The 12485-nt window shown below is 58.2% G+C and overlaps 1 protein-coding gene across 2 annotated transcripts; it reads left to right on the forward strand.

Annotated features, from left to right (window-relative positions):
• Window positions 1-286: 286 nt before the first annotated feature.
• ATG16L2 (autophagy related 16 like 2) lies at window positions 287-11075 on the forward strand. 2 transcript variants are annotated; one of them, XM_040964123.1, is made up of 18 exons: window positions 287-440; window positions 1896-1998; window positions 2519-2624; window positions 4474-4547; window positions 4798-5049; window positions 5249-5314; window positions 5597-5710; window positions 6624-6686; window positions 7252-7360; window positions 7686-7791; window positions 8264-8334; window positions 8517-8588; window positions 8710-8830; window positions 9125-9230; window positions 9976-10125; window positions 10306-10353; window positions 10452-10553; window positions 10795-11075. In XM_040964123.1, the coding sequence occupies exons 1-18, from the start codon at window positions 323-325 to the stop codon at window positions 10880-10882; spliced, it is 1869 nt and encodes a 622-aa protein (XP_040820057.1). In that variant the 5' UTR covers window positions 287-322; the 3' UTR covers window positions 10883-11075. The 2 variants fall into 2 exon arrangements, with proteins under 2 accessions (XP_040820057.1, XP_040820056.1); XM_040964122.1 differs by having other exon boundaries at window positions 288-440; window positions 2522-2624.
• The last annotated feature ends 1410 nt before the right edge of the window (window positions 11076-12485 follow it).

The following is a 12485-nucleotide window of genomic DNA, read 5'->3' on the forward strand; positions in this document are numbered from 1 at the left end:
GCGTCTGGGTGTGCGGGACGAGCGAGGCGCTAGCGGTGAGCGCGGGCCGGTCCTTCCGGAGTCGCCTTGGGACCCTGGAGGCCCCGCCTCCCGAGCGCGCCCACGGGCGTGGGGGAGGCCGCCCGGCGGGACCAGCCCTGGGGCGACTTTGGACCAAGGCTGCGCTGACATTTCCCCCCTCGCCGGAGCACTTTTAGTACAGTCCGGGGGTTCCCCTGCGCCGCCCGCCCCCGACGTCACGGAGTTCCCGCGCGGCCCGGTCCCGGCGCGGCGCTGTGGCCCGGGCGGTGCGCGTCCCGGCGGCGGCGCGGGGAGAGCGGCCATGGCCGGGGCCGGGCCTGCCGGCGCGCCCGCACCCCGCTGGAAAGGCCACATCATACGGCAGCTGCGGCAGCGGGACCGCGCGCAGAAGGCGCTCTTCCTGGACCTGGTGCCCGCCTGTGAGTGCGCCCGAGGCTGGGCCGACGGCCACCGAGGGGAGAGGCTCTGGGCGCCGGGAGAGGGTTCGTCGGACTTCTGGGGCGGGGATCCAGGTGCAGCAGCGCCCCGGCACCTTGTGGCCTCCGAGGCCGTGTGCTGTGCCTTGGACCCGTCGGTGACAACCAAGTCTTGACTGTCCGGGAGGCATGCACCTGCCGGTCCGGATGGAGCCGCCTCAGGGCCCTCGGACTGGACGTCTTAGTGCGAGTTTTCCCCAAAATGTTACTTTTGTGGCGGTGTTTCACCTTCCGTCCCCCGGGGCAGTGCGTTTTACCTGCGTAGCCCGTTGCAGAAAAAGTTGAGACTTGTTGAAAAAGTGATGCCCGGACTCTCTTCCCTACCGATAGGTGATATTTGGGGAGTTGGAGGGCAAAGGTCAAGGGCCCCAGGCTGAGAAGCAAGCTGGTTCAGGCCCAGGCAAGTCATTCTCCCCACAGTGGAGTTGCTTCTGGGTGCCTGCGTGTGTTCCAGATAGGATGCTCAGTTGTGCTTTTGAGTTTCAGGACTCTATTGGCCTGAGGTCGCAGAGCGGTAACCCTGCCATGCCCTCTGGATGGCTTGCCCACGGAACTAGCCTTCCTGTGCACCCTCTGTGCAATCTGCCCTTACTCCGATCCATTCTTCTGTTGCTGTAACAGGGGAATAGTGGAGGTTGATGGGAGAAGCACGCTCCCCCGCAGCACCACCACTCTGTGGGATTTGCAGGTCTGAGGACCTGGAGAGACTGCCGTAGCTAAAGTTGACTGCTGCAGAGGGAACTCGGTCATCTCTGTGGTTGTGGACAGTGAGCCTTGGGCTTCATACTTGTGCACTGGGCACCCCGAAACTTTCTTAAGATGAGCTGCGGGCCTAGTTCAGCGTATTCTGGGTATGAAGGCCAGCCCCAGGGAGTTCCACAGGTAACTGCTAGGGCATTGGATAAGGGGAGGTAGCTGAGGAGCCAGGCCTGTGCTTACCATCCCCTATGCTGTGCTGGATCTGGTGAGAAAGAGGAAGTGTCTGCAGGTCGGGGGTGGAGAGAGGTGTGTCTCAGGGTCAAGCCACCAAACCTAAGTAGGTCTGTTGGGCAACTGCCTGAGGACTTCCTATTCTGGTGGTGGTGAAGTGGGGAAGTGAAGTTCACTCTTCAGCGCAGAAAGTTAGAGTCCTCCTAGGGAAGTGACTTCGGGTGGATCTCTGGAGGGGCAGGAGCCCTCAGTGAACAGTGCCCAGGCATCCTTACCCCTGGCAGAGCAGGTGCTCTGATCCTGGTGGGGCCCGGGGTCCATGACCTTAGGGGTGCTGAGATCCAGCTGTGTGTGAGCGGACACAGAGCACAGCCCCCAGAGGTGTGCCAGTTCTCAGGAGCCTGCCTGGCTGAGGGTAGGTTGGGTGGAGCCTATCTCTGCCCCAGGCTCCTGCTCTTGGCCCTGCAGATGCACGGCTCCTCGAGAAGGCTGAGCTGCTGGCCAAGTTCTCCGCAAAGCCGCAGTCTGAGCTGAGCGATGCCACTGCTGCTACCTCCCCCCAGAGTCCCTGGTGAGTGAGTGTCCTATCCATGCTCACAATGACCAGCCTGTGCCCAGTCCCTGCCCCCATTGCCTCAGCTGGGTTCAATGACCTCACTCTGGCTGCTGCCCAGGAGTGGGGATGGGGAGGTTAGGGCCTGCAGAGGCCAGCTGCCTAGAATCTTCTTTCCCCTCTCCCCACTCAGTCCATCTCTGCAGTTGTGCCACCTGCGCTCCGACCCTTTGTACTTCTGTCTTTGCCCTTTGCAGGCCTTTCCCACCCCCATTCCTCATCTGATGCCCACGGGTTTGCCTTGCTGCTTGTTCCTAAGAGGCAGTGGAGATGAGGGCTGGGCGTGGCTTGGGGCTCCAGGCTGGGGGGCTCCTTTTTGACAGCGTCCCTGTTGCTCATTTCTTTGTTGGCTGCTGGCCTCCCACCTCTCTCTCTGGCCCCTTCTGGGATGGAATCCTTTTGTGTGGCCTCCCTGGGGGGCCTCTGGCACTGGGGTGGATGTGGGGACTGTGAACACCTCTCTCCCATTGGCTGACAGGGAGGAGGAGGAGTTCAGGCACAGCTCAGACCCACTGCCAAGGCTCACCGCCCTGAGGGAGAAATGGCATCAGGAGGAGGAGGGACTCCGACTGGTCTGCGGTGAGGTAAGTTGGGTAGGGGGCCTGAAAAGGGGGTGGGGAAACATGATCAGGGAGCCACCAAGAGGGGACACTTGCTGTGCTCACGGCACCTCCCACATTGAACACTATAGGCAGTCAGTGAGCCCCAGTGTGTGCCAGGCAGGCCCTGACTTGGAGCTGGCCAGGGGTTCTGGGTGTCTGGCGGGCAGGAGAAAGTACCCTCCTGCAACACTGTGGGGATGGAGGGGAGGAGGGAAGGAGAAGATGGAGGGAGGCCTGGAATTCCCAGGTCCCCATTCCCAGGTGACGGAGCCTGCTCTGGCCTGCCCATTCTCACCCCTTGCCCAGGCAGCTTCTGCGTCTGGTACCAGCTGATGTCCAAGGAGGGAGGCCCCAACAGCCCACCAGCCGGATGTGGTGCTTCCACCTGACACCCTTGTGCTGTTCTGCCTGGCCCCGTACTGTGTCTCTTGGCTTCTGTGTCAGCCCCCTCTCCTGGGTTCCCTCATTTCTGAGGCTGCTGGGGTTCCTCTCCTCTCCCCTGAGCCCCACCCTTTAACTGCAGATGTCCTTGGAACTTGGGTGGGCTCCTGGACTCCCACGGCTTCAGGGCTTTCTCTGCTTGTTCCCAGACCTGTCTCCAACCCTATCTCCTCTGCTGTGCTTCCCTCTCTTACTCAGCACATTTTGGACACTGCAGGCAGCATCAAGCTCATCTTCCAGCCCATAATAGAATGTCCGAAACCTAGCAGGAGTTGACTGCCTGCAGGCAAGGTTCAGCCTAATCTCAGTGAATCCTCCTTAACTTTATGGCTGAGAAGAAGTGGAGCCAGCTTCTACCTTTGGTCAACAGATGGTTAATGATAACTGCTGTATTCGAGGAGCAGGTGAAGTACCAGTTAGTGATGCCTGCTCTGGGGCTTTTCTGGTCCACTGGGGAATGTGCTAGCCCAGTAAATCGACAGCAGTTAACAGCATGCGAGTGGGTTGACAATCGAAGTGAGCCAGAGGTGGGAAGGCAGGCCTTCAATGCTGGTTAGGCGTCTGCATCCCACACCCAGGTGCCTGGGGTCAGGAACTGGCTCCGGCTCCTGACTGCAGCTTCCTGCTTTGGAGGAGCAGTGACAGCGCAAGTAATTGTGTTCTTGTTTTGAGTTCCTGGTTGCTGAGTTTGTCCTTGGCCAGCCACAGCCGTCAAAGCCACTTGGGGAGCATCTCTGTGTCTCTGCATCTTGAAGTTTAAGAAGTGAGGCTGCCCTTATGAGTGAGCTAAGCTGCTGCCTGCAATGCCAGCATCCTGGACCAGAGAACTGGTTCAAGTCCCAGCTCCACTTCTGATCCAGCTCACTGCTAATATGCCTGGGAAAGCAGTGGGATATGGCCCAAGCGCTTGGGCTCCGATGCACACATGGGAGACGTTAATGCAGCTCCGAGGTCCTGGCTTTGGTGTGGTCCAGCCTGGTTGTTCAGACCACTTGTTGAGGGGAGTGAACCAGCAGATAGAATCTCTCTTTCTTTGCCTTTCAAATAAAGTAAACCTTTTTATAAAAGTATAGGAATGGGCTGAAAACTCCTTACCTGAGAGCCTTTGTCTGTTTCTGCAAGCTGGTGTGTGTGTGGGAAGGGTGGTTCTCCAGCGTCTGAACTGCTCCTGGGCCATGAGTGCCCCAAAGTACTCACTGTCTGCCTCTACAGTGACCTGGGGCATCCCATGCAAAACCTGAAACCTACATGAGCATTGGCTTTTTCATAGTCGTGGGGGCTGGGTAATGGGATAGCAGATCCTTGCTAAGAGGCCAAGAGGGGTTGGAGGTTGGTGTGAGTCCTGCTGTGGCGCCTCTGCTCACCTGTTTGGCCCCTTCACTGCCCCTAGATGGCCTACCAGGTGGTGGAGAAGAGCGCAGCCCTGGACACTCTGGAGGCGGAGTTGGAGGAGCGGCAAGACAGGTGCACGCTGGTTAGGGTGGGGAGGATAGCTAGCCCTTGTCCCCTTGTCCTCAAACAAACTTGTGCTTGGCAACAGAGGACTCGGATGGTGGGACTCTGGGGGTCAGGGAAGGCTTGGAGAGCTGGCCCCGTGGCTTTGAGGCGGTCTGCGCCTGAAGCGGGTTATGGGGCGGGGGGGTGGGGTGGGGGCGCGGAGCGCAGTGACAGAGGTGTCTGGGCACCCAGCGTGCTTGCTCTCTATGCCCTGCAGGCTGGCCACCCTGGAGGCCCGCGTGGCGCATCTGCTGGAGGCGCGGGTGCGGAAGGCCGAGCAGGTGGAAGAGCGTCGCGCGCAGAATGCGGCGCAGCGGGCGGCCTACGAGGAGCTGCGTGTCCATGTCGGGCTCCAGGAGGTGGCACTGCGCCGGCTGCAGGAGGAGGAGCGTGACCTGCTGGAGCGGCTCATGCAGCGCAAGGCGCGCGCCGCCGCGGAGCGCAACCTGCGCAACGAGCGTCGAGAGCGGTATGGAAGCTTGTCCCGCCCCCTGCGGGGAGGGGAGGAGGCTGGCGTCGTCCAGGTCAAAAAGGGAGGGCTCCTGACCCCCATCCTGTAGGTAGGAATGGGGGAAGGTATAGGGTCCAGCCCGGCCTGTAGTCGGTGTCCCGCGTTCTACCGTGTGAGGCACCACATCCGACCCTTAGGATACCTTACATCCTTGCAGGGCCAACCAGGCGCTGGTGTCGCAAGAGCTGAAAAAGGCGGCCAAACGGACCGTGAGCATCAGCGAGTAAGTGGGGATGGCCCTGCCCCAGAGTCTTGTGGTGGAGCAGCCCTGCTGGCTGCAGGTGGTGACAGGTGCACCGGCCTGCGCATGTGTGTAGCAGTATTCCCGGGGGCCCTTCACATTTGTAGAAGGCACAGAGGTGTGTGGTCCTAGACCCAGCCACATGCTCTACGCAGTGTACCCTCACCATTGGGAGTTCACATGCTCATTTTCACCGTGTCAAGCCCTGATGTAGGGAGGGGCCAGCCTGAGCCCTTGTCTTTCTAAGCTATGTTTCTTCTGCAGAAGCCCAGACCCGCTGGGAGATGGCATCAGGGAGGGACCCAAGACTCTGGCCCTGGCCTCCAAACCACCGTTGCTGGAGACTGAGGCCTGTGAGAGGTCGAAGAGGCCTTTTAGGTGAGGGCCAAGGGGCTGCCCCAGAGCTCTGAGTGGGGCCCAGCCCACCTGCTACTAGAGTCCTCTGTGGCCTTGGGTGGCAGTTCTTGGCCTGGGAAGGAGTGTGGGGAGCTATAGGGTGCAATGGAGACCTCCTGGGGCTGGTCTGATCTCTGGTGCCTAGAGTTCCTTGGGGTCAACACCTCTTCAGGGACCCTCAACCCCTATCCTTGTCACCTCCCCTCTCCATTCCCCACCCCCTGGGTCCTGAGACCAGATCTCCGGGGGTAGGGCAATATGCTTGTGAATGACTGTTACTAGGAGGGGAGCTGTGGGTCAGGTCTAGGGCTCAGCCATCCTGGGCATGTGGGCATAGGTGTACACACAGACACAGGAGGCTGCCTGGGCACACCTGAGTGTGATGGTGGAGACGACCTGACTGCACTGTCAGTCCTTGGGTTCTCCCTGCTCCGTTTCTCCTGTCCCCCTTGATGTGCCTGCACTGCTCTCCGCCCCCCCAGGTGAGGGCTCTTCTCAGTCTTTTCTTGCAGTCCCCAGTTTCTAGCTTTGGGGCAATACATGAGATAGTGGTCCCCCAAATCCTTGACAGCTCTGGGGGAATAGAGGTGATTCCCATAATGTGGCTAGGAAGAGTTGGCTTCCCAACCACTTTCCTGCACCCCAGTGATCCCCAGCTTGGCTTCCCAGGAACTTTGGTTTGGGGTGCACTTGGAGGTGGGTGCTCTTGGTCACGTGGAGGCCTTGGGGTCCTTGGGTGCCAGGTCCCTCTGCACCTGCACCTTCCTGCAACCCTGCTGGTCCCAAAGGAGCCAAGCTCCTGTCTCCAGCTGGGGAGGCAGGGAGCCACCAGGGCTGTGTGGTGTCACTTGCAGGCTGCTACGGTCCCTTAGAATGTCTCTCGGTTTCGCCCCAGGTCTGCCTCAGCCACCTCTTTGACACTGGCCCGCTGTGTGGATGTGATGAAGGGGCTTCTGGAGTAAGTGTGTATGTGCCTGTGTGTGTGCGCCCTTGGGGCTCTGAGCTAGTCTCCCAGAGCCAGGCCAAGTCAGTGTATGCGCTTCAATCTGTCTGTCTGTGTGGTGCCGGTGTATGTGTGTGTTTTGGGCCCCAGAGCAGGAACCTGATGTGTGGCCTCATTCCCATCTTGTGCCTAGCTACCTGCCAGCCTCACCTTTTGCAGTGTCCTCAGAGGGGACAATGAGCTCTAGCCTGTGGCCAGGCAGGGAATGCTGGAGACTTAACAATGTTCGAAATTCCCTCAGCTTTGCAGAGCATGCCAGTGGCAAGGCCAAGGCTGAACTCTGGCCGTGCCTGTCTCTGTGGGCCCACTGCTCCCCCTCCCCCTGCTGACCCCTGGCTCGGGGAACATCTGGGAATATCTGGGAACGTGCTCATTGTCCCTGCGGCCCTGCTCTGCTACCTGCACCCGTCTGCTCCATGTTGCTGCTGCCTCAGAAGAGCTGGGTGCTCCTGACCCCATCAATGTCAGGAAGCTTTGCTGAATGCCCTACCTCCTGCCCCCTCCAACCCCAACCACCTAGTTTCAAGAAGAGGAGGGGCCACTCAGTTGGGAGTATGCCTGAACCACGCTACCGAAGCATCCCTGTGTGTGTGGCCACCCACCTGCCCACCAGGGCCCAGGATGTGCTGGTAAGACAGGCCCCAGCCCACATGGTAATATGGGCCCCTGGGCCATGTGCGGAGGCCAGGGATCCGCCTCTTGCTGTGGGGGCCCTTTGAGCATGCCATATCGGGAACAAGGATGGCGAGGAAGAGACAGAGGGCCATGCAGGGCTGTGGGGGACAACAGAGGCTGCCAGAGGGGTTTAGGCAGGGTTGAGCAGACCCATGGGGGGCGTGTTTGAAAGTCAAGGTCTGCACAGAAAGACCTGGGGTAAGGATACTAGGTCAGCCACAGGCTGCACAGAGGTGCCCATGGGAGAACCAGGGCACTGATGTCTCCCTCTCCCCATAGGACGCCCACCTCTCTGAGGTCAATGCCGTGTGTTTTGGCCCCAACAGCAGCCTGCTGGCCACTGGAGGGGCTGACCACCTTATCCACCTGTGGAACATTGTGGGAGGTAAGGGTTCCCCCACCTCCTCCCCGCACCCCACCACAGGCCCATCAGTACTGTCCCTGCAGACCCTGGGCTCACTAGTTCCACTTGGGGCAATGGGCTTGGACCCTGAGTTTCTCTGCTGGCACTGTGCCCAGCTGTGGTGGCTTGGCAGGCAGGCGTCTCAGCAGAACTGGACTTCTCAGAACTTGGACAGCAGATTAAGGGTGCTAAGCTACGTGATCTGCAAAGGGCTGGGCTGGGGGGTCACAACCTGTTCCTTCTGGCTGGCTTGGCCCCACTTGGGTTGTTCCTTCTAGCTGTGATGGTGATCCCTGCTGGCAGTGAGGAGAGGTGCAGCCTAGATCTTGGAATGGACTCAGTGCTATTTTGACCTTGCCCTTGGGAGCTTTTGGTCTTCTCCATCAGTCCCAGTCTCTATTCCTTGATAGTGCCCTCCTTTCACCTGTGCGCTCTCCTGCTGCCCCCTCAACAGGTCGTCTGGAGGCCAACCAGACCCTGGAGGGAGCTGGTGGCAGTATCACCAGTGTGGACTTTGACCCCTCGGTGAGAGGCATGGAGGCTCTGGGGCCAGAGGGCACATCCTGGGTATAATGGGTGGGACCCTTGGGTCCTGTATGGCTTCTCCCTGCCATATTAGACTGGGCCAGGCGGCTCTGAGGCAGTCCCGCTCAGCTGTCCGGCCTGGGAAACACTCAGGCCCTTCCTTTCTACTCCTGTTTCTCCAGGGTTGTGAGGTTTTAGCAGCAACCTACAACCAGGCTGCCCAGCTCTGGAAGGTTGGGGAGGCACAATCCAAGGTGAGCCCTGACTGTGAAGCAGTCTGGGGAAAGGGGTAAGGGTGAAGGTCATAACTTGAGACCTAAGGAGGTCCCATGAGGTCATGGCTATGCTTTTGATCCATACCTGGGATGGTAACAGGAGACACTGTCTGGACATAAGGACAAGGTCACAGCTGCCAAATTCAAGCTAACAAGACACCAGGCAGTGACTGGGAGCCGGGACCGGACAGTCAAGGAGTGGGACCTCGGTCGTGCCTACTGTGAGGCCCCACCTTGCCCCCGACCCCACTGGCAGGGATCCCCAGGCCTGAGTGTGAAGGAGCTCATGCTGCTTTCTGGTAGTGGTCCCCAAGGCTGCTCTCTCCATCCCCCATCCATGCTTTCTGCCTGGTTTCTTGGTGACCTGTGGCTTTGTGTGGGTGGAGAAGACTGGGGAGCAAGCCTGGGCTGGGAAGCTGGAGGCCTGGGTTCTAGGCTTGGGTGGATGCTGGTCTTGAGGGAAGGTTCCCAGCAGCCCTGCTCTGAGGCTCTGGCCTTTGCGTCTGGGTTTCCAGGTTCCAGGACCATCAATGTCCTTTCCTATTGTAATGACGTGGTATGTGGAGACCATATTATCATCAGTGGCCACAATGACCAGAAGATCCGCTTCTGGGACAGCAGGTGAAGGGCACAGGCTGTGGATGGGGGAGCAGCCCGGGAACAGGACTCTGAGTCTTCCTTCCTTTCCCTGCCCATGGGTGGGGGGAGAGAGGAAGAGGACGGGTCATAGGGACTTACATGGAGTGCGGGGTTGTGCTGGGTCCTGCAGCCAGAGAGAGAAGAGCCTTTTTCCATGCAGATGCCACTTTGTCATCTACAGGGAAATAGTTTTTTGGTCATTAACCTAAGAGCCCAGAGTTGGGCTTGTGTGGTTTTAAAAGGCAGAGCTATAGCTAATGCTGGGCCTGGCCCAGGCTTTCCTTACTGGCCAGTGTAGACTGCCATTCCACCTGAAATCCCGTCCCTCACCCTTTGTTGACTGGAACTCCATCTAGGGCTCCCTTGGGGGTGCAGGGATTCTGTGATCCATCATCTGCTGCTTCACGGGAAAGCAGCAGGGAGCTGGATCTGAAGTGAAGCAGTCGGGACGTGAACTGATGCTGTGATGGGAGATATGGGCATCTTTTCATTACTTTTGGCTCTGGTGCTTATTTTAATAATTCAGAGGTTTCAAGGGCTCTGGCCCTACAACTGTCCTTCCATGGGGAGATTATGGTGGGGCAGGGGAGGTCAGTCATTTTTGGCTGTGGTCCTGAGGTGCCCTTGGACTTTGTTAGCTGGGAAGGCCACTACACTCCACCCTACCCATCAGGAGTGGCCTGGGAAAGTACTGTTGCTCATCCGTGTTTCTGTCCTTGCTCCTCAGGGGGCCCCGCTGCATCCAGGTCATCCCTGTGCAGGACCGAGTCACCTCTCTGAGCCTCAGCCCTGATCAGCTGCATCTGCTCAGCTGTTCCCGTGACGACACACTCAAGGTCATTGACTTGCGTGTCAGCAATATCCGCCAGGTGTTCAGGTACCAGCCTGTGCCTGCTGGCCCTGCGGCCCTTACTGAAGCAGCTTGGCCTCTCCTCTGTAAGAGGCCCTCAGGGGGTTTTCCCTGGACCCTGTCTTGGCATAGGAAACTTGTGAAGTGCCTGGCTGAATAGGAACTGGCAGCTCCCTCCCTCCTGACCTTGAACATGTCTGTCTGCAGGGCCGATGGCTTCAAGTGTGGCTCAGACTGGACCAAAGCTGTCTTCAGGTAAGTGTAAGCGCTTATCAGCGCTGCATGTACTTGTCTGATCCTGTGCGAGTCCTCCCTCTGATCCCCTTTCTCTTGCTGTGCTATGGTCATTGCAGCCCAGACAGAAGCTATGTGCTGGCGGGCTCCTGGGACGGAGCCCTGTACATCTGGGATGTGGACACTGGGAAGCTGGCGAGTTGCCTTCAAGGACCCCACAGGTGAGCATGACCTCCACCTGCCTGCTGGTCCACCTCAGCCCTCATCCCTACTATAGCCTCTTATTCCTTACAAGGTTCCTTATGTACTTGGCTGCTCTTCGTTACAGCACCCATTTTATAGACCAAGGGACAGGCGCAAGGAGGCGTGTTCTACTGCCTAGGGCTAACACTGAGGGGCGGGGATGGGTGCCCAGCTTCCAGAACGCCCCCTGATGCCTGCTCTCCCTCTCCCTCTCCTCAGCGCTGCTGTGAATGCTGTGGCCTGGTGCTACGCAGGGAGCCATGTGGTGAGCGTGGACCAGGGCAGGAAGGTGGTGCTCTGGCACTAGGGCCACATCTCACCCTGCCTGGGCAGGAGCTCTGGTGAGAAGTGCAAGGCTGAGAATACTTCCCTGTGCTTGAACCAGGACCAGCGGGGGTGCAGGAGACCTCTGAGTTTAATGGGGGAGAAGGCCTGGCGGGACCTGGCCTATTGGTTTAAAATCGGGTGGGTTGGCAGGATTACAGTTTTGTTTTTTAAAACTCTTGTCTCCTCAGTGTTTCACAAGTGATAAGGGAAAAAAGCATCTAAACTGTCTGCTAACGTCTTTGCATCATGCAGAGCCCAGAGGCCTTTGGGCTGGGGGACTGGGGACACTCAGGCCTGGCCCTCTTTCCTCCTGCACAGAGCTGGGGCAGGGCCATCACAGACTTGCCTGAGCAGACAGGTGCTGCTCAAGGCTAACTGGGGATGGCAGGAAGAAGGGCCTGGAGGTAGCAGGAGCTGGTGGAATGTGCCCCTAGGAGCAGCCTGGTCCCAAGGGCTCTCCTGCTTCTGGCACCTAGGGTAATCCGAGGCCAAGGAGGAGCTGAGTCCTGAGGGGCAGTATGGAAGAAACCCACAGCAGTCTTTGTGGACAGAGCAACACCATGCCTGCCTTCAGACTGGGCTCGCATTCTTCCTGCAGAGATGGAGTGAGTCTTCACTGGGCGAGGGCAGCCTGTGGTTGGGCCTAGGCCTTCTTAGGTTGGCACCAAATCTAATTCACACAGTGAGCCTCTGAGTAACAGGCACAGCTGATAGGGCAGAACTAGGGCACCCTTAGGGCTGGACACAAGCCATACAAACATTGGTTGAACAGCAAATCTACACTGTGCAGTCTAAATTATTTATCTATTCCCTTGAGCTCTAGACCACAAATTAAGCCCCCTCCTCCTGGCCATCATTCCCACTTGTGACCAGATCCTGTCGCTGAGGCCACTACAGCAACCTTCCAACCTGTATTCTTGCATGGCCAAGTGATTTTCTAGTGTTATGGTCACATGCTGAGTCCCTTTGAAGGTCCCTGGGTGCCATGAGAAGCTTTTCCAGTGCATGCTGCATTTTCTGTTCTGAATGTGCTTCTAAATGCCTTGCTCTGTTCAGAATACGCTGCTTCCTGGCTAGCTCCCAGTTCAAACTGGGCTTTCCAGATCTGCCCACTGACAGCCTATCCCACACTGCCAGACTGTGGGCATCTCCCCTGAGCTCCCCGTTTATTTCTGCCCCTATTGTAAGTCAAGAGAGGTCTTGACAAAGGCCAGGATGGAAATGCAGATCTCAAGCATGGTTCAGTCAGTAGTTAAATCCTCTTGTTTAAGGGCTCAGCAAGTCTCCTCTTTCAGGACCTAAGGATTCAACACTTAGAATCAAGACTTGTCCCATTCCTCCCTACTCTCCTGCCTGGCTCCTCATGGCCACCAGGGGTCACCAGCAGGCTGGCCTCTGCAGAGGCAGTTCTGCCTCCAGATTGGTGGTTCAGAAGCCTAACACTGCTAATAACCACCATTACTGAACCCTTGTGATGTAGGTGCTCTCTTGGATGGGAGAAAATGGGCTCTGAGAGGCTGAGACACATGATATATATGTATATACATCCTTGTGTGCCTCATACACTCAAATGCCAGAACTCC

This window comes from Ochotona curzoniae, unplaced genomic scaffold (assembly GCF_017591425.1).
Source record: "Ochotona curzoniae isolate NIBS_2020 unplaced genomic scaffold, NIBS_Ocur_1.0 scaffold_3223, whole genome shotgun sequence".
NCBI classification, from domain to species: Eukaryota; Metazoa; Chordata; class Mammalia; order Lagomorpha; family Ochotonidae; genus Ochotona; species Ochotona curzoniae.

Bases quoted from the DNA above. Each gene is read 5' to 3' on its own strand.
- ATG16L2 (XM_040964123.1), top strand. From the start codon at position 323: ATGGCCGGGGCCGGGCCTGCCGGCGCGCCCGCACCCCGCTGGAAAGGC. The intron at 1,999-2,518 runs GTGAGTGAGTGT...ATTGGCTGACAG, and splicing joins ACCTCCCCCCAGAGTCCCTG to GGAGGAGGAGGAGTTCAGGC. The intron at 10,554-10,794 runs GTGAGCATGACC...CCCTCTCCTCAG, and splicing joins TGCCTTCAAGGACCCCACAG to CGCTGCTGTGAATGCTGTGG.